Source organism: Octodon degus, unplaced genomic scaffold (genome assembly GCF_000260255.1).
Source record: "Octodon degus isolate 3935 unplaced genomic scaffold, OctDeg1.0 scaffold00177, whole genome shotgun sequence".
In the NCBI taxonomy this organism is placed as follows: domain Eukaryota; kingdom Metazoa; phylum Chordata; class Mammalia; order Rodentia; family Octodontidae; genus Octodon; species Octodon degus.
In genome coordinates, this window is record NW_004524753.1 from 4,810,797 (window position 1) to 4,819,027 (window position 8,231).

An 8,231-nucleotide genomic window follows, 5' to 3' on the forward strand; every position below is an offset into this window, starting at 1 on the left:
GAGGGGCTAGGGAGATGGCTCAGTAGAAGAAGCACTTCCCTGGCAAGCACAAGGGCCTCAGTTCAATCCGTGGTTCAGCCAAAAATAAATAAGTAAATAAAGTTAAAAGGATGGATCTTTCTGTAGTACTAAGAGTGAAACCCAGGGCCTCAGGAATTCTAGGCAAGCACTGGACACTGAACTGTAAACCCAGCCCGTTGGATTCCACTTTGAGACAGTGTCTGGCTAAATAGCCCAGGCTGGCCTTGAACTTGTAATCCTCCTGCCTCAGGCTCCCAAATAGCCGGGATTACAAGCATGCACCAGGATACCAGGCTAAAAATGATGACTCAATGGCATCTTAGGAGTAAAATAAGTTATAATAGTGTGTGCAGAAATAATTTTAATGGTTCACACCTATTCTTAGGTATCATTTCCTAGAACTGAACTGGGAAAGATCTTGAAAAGCAGTATGTAGCTGAGTAGTTGCCTAAGCATACTGCTGCTGAAACGTCGTGCCCAGCCAGGAGCTTAGCTGTGAAAATGATGGGGAAACAGGGCAGGAAGTGTTTTCTCTCTCGGTAAGGAGCTGCTTTCTCCGCAGGTAGAAGAGCTGGGCCTCTAGCCTTAGTTAGAATCCTTCCCTGGGGACATCAGCAGAGCAGCCCTGCCCATCAGTGCCCGGGAGGGCGAGGCTTAGGGTCTGCGGCTAAGCTTGCCTACAATGACTGGTGGGGCCCACTTCTGTTGGGGTCCAAGAGCCCCACTCCCCGAGGCTCCTAGCAAAGCAGGATGCGGACCCCTCCACCCTGGCACCACGTCTAGGGCACCTATAGGCACGCGGAGTGTCCCCTCCCCGAGGGTCGGCTGCAGTCAGACTCGGACTAGAATGCTCAAAGGATGCTTTAGTGTGGCCCCGGGGTCAGCTCAGTGACAGCTCGGGAGGGCCAAGGCGACAGCAGCTGGGGGCGCGCGGGAGACGCGCGGGTGGCAACGGGCCTCCAGAATGCAAATCCTCTAACTTGGCGGAACCGAGAGAAAAGGGGGTGAAATGCTGCGAACTCTGTCCCAACATTCATGCCCGCAGCATAAACTTTCAACGCCTTTTTCCCTACCCTTTAGGAACAACTTTCTGTGTGGACACCGAGCTGCTCAGCCTGGTGCGGGTGAGGTTCCGCGGAGCCCCGGGAGCACCGGGCCAGGAAGGACGCTGCCAGCCGGAGCGCGGCAGGACAACGCTGGGGTCGCGGGGCGCGCTGCGCAGTGGCGGCGGAGGCGGAGGCGGTAGTGGCGGCCGCGAGGGGGCGCACGCCCCGCGCCTCCCGGGCGCCCCCACCCACCCTGCGCCCGCCTTGTCCCCGCCCAGCACCCCACGCCCCGCGGTCACACAGCCGCCGCCGCGAGACCCAGCAGCCTGCTCCTGCCTGTGGCGCTGAGTGGGTCGGGCCGGCGAGCGGAGCCCGCGCCGCGCGGGGACCATGGGGCCGCGGCGCCTGCTGCTCCTCGCTGCCGGCCTCCTCCTGTGCCACCCGCCGCTGGCCAGCGCCCGGGCCCGCGCGCCAGGTGAGGTGGGGCGGGAGCGAGAGGGGCGGCGGGGTCCGGGTGGCCGGGTGGCCGAGTGGTCGAGGTGGCCTCGCTCGGTGTCCCAAGAAGCCACACAGGGTTCGGGCCGAGCCCCCGGGCGCCCCTCGGCCCCGGCAGCTGGAGGGACCCTCTCGGGAGTCCTGGGGCCCGAGTCTGCCCGCACGGGTGCGCTTTGTCTGTTTCTCCGCGGACCGTGCTTTGTTGGCTTTTCTGGTTCTTGCACTCTGAGGTGAAGCGCGTTCTGCGGTCGGGTCTGGGGTGCCGGGCGCGGGGCGCGGTGGGAACAGGGTCTCCTCCGGGCGGGATGCCTGGGGCCGCTTTGTTCGTTCCCGGGAACCCGCTCCTGGGCGGAGGAAGTAGACCGCTGCCGGGCCAGGCTCCCCCAGCGCGGGAGCCTGCTTGGCCCGCCGCCCCGGCAGCGAGAAGTCCCGGCTGATGGTTTCTGAGCGTCTGGCTGCCTGGCCAGGTGAACACTGCCGCTGAGACCTTGTCGTTCTTCCCTCCGAGCGAAGCAGCCGGAGTTTTCAACCTGTAAAGACACTAATTAGAGAGGAAAAATGTTTTTCCTTCTTTTTTCAAAATTTCTTAGCAAAAAGGTTACTTCAGTAACTTTTAGCTATTGTTTTCTTAGGGGTTTGCTTATCAGTGAAAAAAAAAAATGCGTGTTCTGCTTTACTCCCACACTTCCAGATTAAGAGGTGACAAAGACAGCGCGTTCCCCGCCGGACTCTTTGTTCATGGCGAGTTTCAAGAGATGCCTTTGGGAAACTCTGAGCTCCAGGCGCCCAGGCCTCTTTCGGGAGCAGTAACACCTCTTTGTCACCAGCACTGTTTGGGGCCATGTGGGGCTGCTGAGTTCTCGTAGCATTGTGAGATTGCTCGGGTTCATTTGAGGACCTGCGCTTAAGAATACTAATTTCTGTCTAAGATTTGGTCACTTTGTGGCGGTCCAGTGCCTGCAGCTGCCACATCCTTCTCGCCACCCTTGCTTACAGAATCCCAGGGAGTTTGGGCACCCTGTGGGGAGTGAGTGACGTTAATGTAAAAGCTTTTTTCCTTCCTTATGGAAGGGCTGGCACATGCTGAGATGGACAGAAAGACCACTGCCCAGACATTGGCTAGTTTGTCCGCTCTGCATTCGGAGGCCACACTGGGAGAGAGAGAAGAGAGTGTGTGTGATGTGCGGTATTCCTGTCAACCCTCCGGGCCAAGAGTGATCACCCAGATGGTCTCACATCACCCTATAGCTTAGTTGAGGAGGGGTTCATCACCTTGGCTCCTTCTAAAGTGGAGGCTGGGGACCACAGCATGGGAAGTGAGGAAATGGGCCGTGGGAACAGCTGTATCTTGGGAGAGTTTAAATTCACTAATCAAAGGAAGCCAGTCTGCTTTCTCTGATCACTCTTATTACTGTCTGGACAGGGTCTATCCTGCCATGCTGGTGCTGGGATGCCTCCCTCCGTCTCCAGCTTGTCCTCAGCCCTCCTGTGGCCTTTCTGGAAGCTGGGGTCCTGCCTGTGTTTGGGAATGCCAGCCTCTCTGGGGACAGGGTTGTGATGCCCTCAGGCTCAGCCCTGTCCCTAACCTTCACATTGGCACTTGCACTTTTATACAGTACTTTCAGACTAGCCCTGTTCAATGTCATGCTTCCTGCCTTGTCCTTTTGTGGGTATCTCCTCTCCCTAGCCAGAATTATAGACTTCCGCTTATTCTCCTTGGGATCTGGAACAGATGTCTACTCTGCAGATATTACTGAGGAGCTCTCAAGCTCATTAACTAGCTTACATTCCTTGGACCCAGCAATTTAAATGAGATAACATTCGCTAAAGAGGACCCAAATGTGAGAGCCGAGAGGTGAGGTGATGGATTTTTAGAAGGACCTACAGGGCGGAGGGGTACCAGAGGAGTTGGTGGTAACTGCGGTGGATCCCATGTGAAGCCTTCATGCGCCCAGAGTCAGGCCAGCTCCCCAGGACTGAGCCAGGAGCCAGGGCGTTGTGGGTTGCTGGTGTCTTTCTGGGGCCCCATCCTGCCTCACCCATCCACACCCCTGCTCCTCTGCTAAGGAGTTTGCTTTCTCTGTCTTTGTCCCCATGTCACTCTCGGCCCAGAATGCCCTCCCCATTTCCCAGAGGGTCCCATTTAAGTAGAGCCCAGATGCCCTGTATAGAGCACCTGTCCCAGCTGGCAGCTGCCTAGATGCAGTGCATAGATTCCTTTCTTTCCTGTGCAGACCTGCCTTTTGGACACATGTCCTCTCCTTCTGGGTGAGGACACTGAGACCCACAGGGAAGTCACAAGTCTCATAAGAGGTGGAATTGAGTCTTGACCACAGGCCAGTCTTTCCTAAGGAGACGCTTTCTCTGCCACCCCTGTAGAGGAGCCACCTTGGGCCCCTAAAGTGCCCCCCTGTGCTCCCCAGGACTTGTGGAGAGCAGAGTCCACATCCTGTCAGCTAGAAGCACTGGACCAGACCAGGGCAGAGAGGACAGTCATCTGGTAAACCTCCCTGCAGGGACTTCTGTTGTGCTTTCACTTGTCTAACAGATAAGGCGGGCTATTAATAGACACTTAATTTTTTTTTTTTTCTTTTTCTTATTCTCTTTTTGAGACAGTCTTGATGTGTAGCCCTGGCTGGTCTTGAACTCACAGCAGTCCTCCTGCCTCAGCTTCTGGAGTGCTGGGGTTACAGGCGTGCACCACGACACTTGGCATAAATCTTTATCCTTTAATACATGCTAATGGCCTGTTTCCAAGAGTTGGCCATCTGAAGGCTGAGCAGAAAGACTCCGAACTGGACCGCGACCCTGCCCAAGCAGGCCAGGATGCTCTGTAATGCCTAAAAGTAAACTGCTTAGGGACCAGCAAGGAGTTTATTATGCCTCGATTATTTCTTCATTTACATAAGCCCCTTTCCCTCTTGGTTCCTAGTCATAAAGGCCTTGCCTCTGTTCCTTAGGACACATCGAGATCATGGGTCCTTTTTTTTCAGAACTGGGGATTGAACTCAGACCCTTGCACTTGCCAGGGAAGCACTTATTCTACTGAGCTATATCCCCGGCCCCCAATGGGTCCTTTCTTGAGGCGCTCTGGCCGCCCCCAGGATGCCCATCTTGTCTGCCTAGGATCCCACTCCATCCTCCTCCACTGCCTGCAGCTTTCCAAGCCCTTCCCTTCCCAGCAGTCTGGGGCACTGCCCACACCAACTTGAGAGTCTCAGTTTGCTTCTTTTCCATAGTGCACCTGCCTGTTCTTCCCAGAGCTCTTTCTGTCCCCTCCCTTCTCCTCAGTTCTTTCACTGCCGTCCCTGTCATCCTTACAGACCAGAATTAACAGGGCTGTCAGCAGGACTGCAAGATGGGGCCCTGGACTTCTAATCCTGTCTCTTTCCTCACTTTGGACATAACAGCCCTCTTTTCCTGAGACACTCCTTTCTCTATCTTTTTTTCTTTTTTTTTTTTTTTTTTGGTACAGGGTTTCACTACACAGATCAGACTCATAGTGATTCTCCTGTTTTCAGCCTCACAAGTGCTGGGATTACAGGTGCCCACCACGACCAGTCTCAATCACCATCCCAACATGCCCCAGAGGTGGGGCCAGCACAGCATGTTTTGTTTTTTAATTGAGGTAAAATTCATTCCACATAAATGTATACAAGTCAGTGGCAGTTTGGTGCAGTTTTATACTATGGTGGCGGTACTCAGGACTGTGCAGGTGGAACATTCAGAATTTCCCATTTCTTTTTATCTCGTGGTTTCCCTAAAACTGCTCGAGTGTATCGCCGACTTCTCGCTGCTGTCCTGATATGAGCTTCCCTCCCCACCTTTCCGGGGTGCCTGACCTGGCCCGTGAAGTTCAAGTCCCCCAGCCTGTGACATCCCATGAAGTATTGCCGCTTCAAATGCCCTTTCCACTCTTTACACATTCTTTATTTGCTTTCAGAAGTAACTAGCCATTTGAAATAACAAGGATAATCTGTAATTTGCACTTGAAAACAACACATTTATGTCGGTTAGGGAAGGACATTACATAATCTATGCACCAAGTCTGTAATAAATTAGAAGTTAGGTATTATAGAACTATCAGAGTATTTTCCAGTACTTATTTATTTATTTATTTTTTATTTATTTATTTTGGTAACCAAGAGGAAGAACTGTAAGAAATATGCTTTATAGGACCGGTTAGATAGTTCAGCAGACTAAGCGCCTGCTTAGACAAGTGTTGAGCTGGCCGCTGAGACCAGGCCTGGTGCTGCATGCCTGTAATCCTAGAGCTGGGGTGGCTGAAAACAAGATTTCTACGAGTCTGAGCTGTGTAGTGAAACTCTGTACCAAACACATTAAAAGTAAAAGGAAGAAATATGTTTTACAATTCACCATAAGGCTGTGTATGCAATGAATATGCGTAGTCATGGGACATAGAGATATCAAACAAGCTTTACCAAACAATACCCGCCTTTATTTCATGTTATACATTCTGGCATTTTCGACCCTTTTGTTTTGTGTTGACAGTGCTAGGGATTGAACCCAGGATCTTCACACTAAGCTATATCCCCAGCCCTTTTTAAGTGTCTTTGTTTTAGACAGGGTCTTACCAAATTGCTCAGGCTGGGCTAGAACTTGGGATCCTCCTGCCTCAGCCTCTCAGAGGTCTGAGATTGCAAACATGTGCCACCACATCCAGCTCACTATTCACTTTTTTTAAAAATTCCCTTCAGTGTTCACATTGATTCATAGCCATTATGAAGTATCTACTAGCATAATCAAAAGCAATACAACAGGGACAGTGAATTGTCCCTTGGCAGAGTAAAAGGTCTTACAGCTCTGTGAGAAGCCTGCTTTCCTGGAAGTGCCCTTTATTGTATTTCTATTACACAGAGCACCTGATTGATTTGAGTTCAGATTTACAAGGTGTGGAAGGAGTTGGGAGTGCCGTAGCGCCCGGGTCCGTGCTCACTGACGTCCCTGGCTGCAGGCGCATTGGCTCTCTGTTGTGTGGAGTGCAGCCTTTCCACACAGGACCTCCAAGCCAAAGAGACCTGGGGGTGGAGGGCAGCCAGGGAAGGTGCTTCCCAGGAAGACGTCCTGACCTCCTGACCCGCGGTGGCAGCGGTGGCTGGCTCTCCAGGCAGAGCACCCCCCCCCCACTTCCCTTATCCCTGCTGTGGCCTCCTTCCTGTCGATTCCCCGCTCCCACCCCCGCTTCCTCCCAGGCCTGCATCCCTGTACATCCGAGGGGCCCAGCTTCTGTTCTAAGGGACTCCTATTCCCTGGGGGAGGCTAGAGTGGCATGCTGCAGGCAGCCGCCCCTTACTCGCCTTGCAGGCCGTTTGACTGCATTCTACCTTCATTCCTGCTTTTCTGCAGCACAGTGATTCACTCCATCTTGTCTCCATGTCATTTTCGAACAATGCTGTAACGGTTTGCATCGTTCGTGCCCTTGAATGTCTTCCCATATATCTGTCGTCCACACCCAGAGTTGTTGGCATGTGGTTGACACATTGCCAGAGCCTGCAGGACCCCAGGTTCCCAAGCAGCAGCCACGTCTGCCGCCACCTGGAGTCACGCACCCACGTGTCCACCACTGCCTGGTGTGGCAAAAAGGATGGACACATTCATGAAATAATAAGAGAGAAAATGATACTTTTTTTTCTGTATTTTAGGGAAGGGTCTACAGGTTGTTCAGAGTCTCGCTACTAGATCGGACTCATAGTGATTCTCCTGTTTACAGCCTCTCAAGTGCTGGAATTCTCAATTGCTGTCTCAGTGCATCCGGGGATCGAACCCCCAACCCCTGCGCCTACTTGCAGGCGCTTTAATCCACTGAGCTATTTCACCAGCCTGGTACTTTCTTAAGAGTTGGCTATGAACCAGGCGTTTCTAAGGAGACAGGGTCTGATGCAGTCAGAGTCAAAGTTTCAGAGCGGTGCAGATGGGGGTCCGCACCCTGGCCGCGCTCCTGACTAACTGCTTGACTTCCAGTCTGTTACTTAGCCACTCTTTTTCTTCACACACCCATTTCTCATATTCCAGACAGGCTCAGAAGAGTTAGTATCAAGTGAGCACTCCAAATGTAAAACTTCATGTACACATTCCAGAACATTTCCCCCTATGTAGCTATGATGAAATAAATCCAAGCATGCTTACTCTGAACTTCCATTAGAATGTAAACAGCATAAAATACTTGGTTTTCTTGTCTTTAAAAAAATTGTATTATGAAGTTATCAAACACATCTCAAAATGAAAAGTTTACCCCCCTCCTCCATGCCCATTGACTGGCTTCACTGTCATTCACAGGTGCCCGATCTTTTCTGACCCCCATTTTTCTCTTCCCCCAAATTGAATTTTTTTAATGTCTTTGGTACAGGATCTCACGATGCAGCTCAGACTCATAGTGTTCCTCCTGTTTTCAGCCTTCCCAGCACTGGGATTGCAGGCGTGGCCACCTCGCCCAGTCTCTGTGGGCAGGGCAAGCACGGCCCGTGGTGCTGAGGATCCAACCCCGGTCCCTGCCCTTGCCTAAGCAGATGCTTATTCTGCTGAGCGTCTTACTGAAAACTTTTAAAAGCAAATCTCAGGGGCTGGTGAGATGGCTCAGTGGTCTAAAGCACCTACTTAGAACAAGCTAAGCTAAGCAAAGCACAGGGACCGCGGTTCAATCCCCCAGCA

General features: G+C 52.4%; 1 protein-coding gene across 1 annotated transcript in view; it reads left to right on the forward strand.

The window, feature by feature from the left end:
- The first annotated feature begins 1,382 nt into the window (after positions 1-1,382).
- F2r (coagulation factor II thrombin receptor) overlaps positions 1,383-8,231 on the forward strand; it is a 15,985-nt gene continuing 9,136 nt past the window's right edge. Inside the window, exon 1 of the mRNA XM_012517420.2 lies at positions 1,383-1,542. Coding sequence (XP_012372874.1) covers positions 1,458-1,542 — 85 coding nt within the window. The 5' untranslated portion in view covers positions 1,383-1,457. The remainder of the gene's footprint in view (positions 1,543-8,231) is intronic.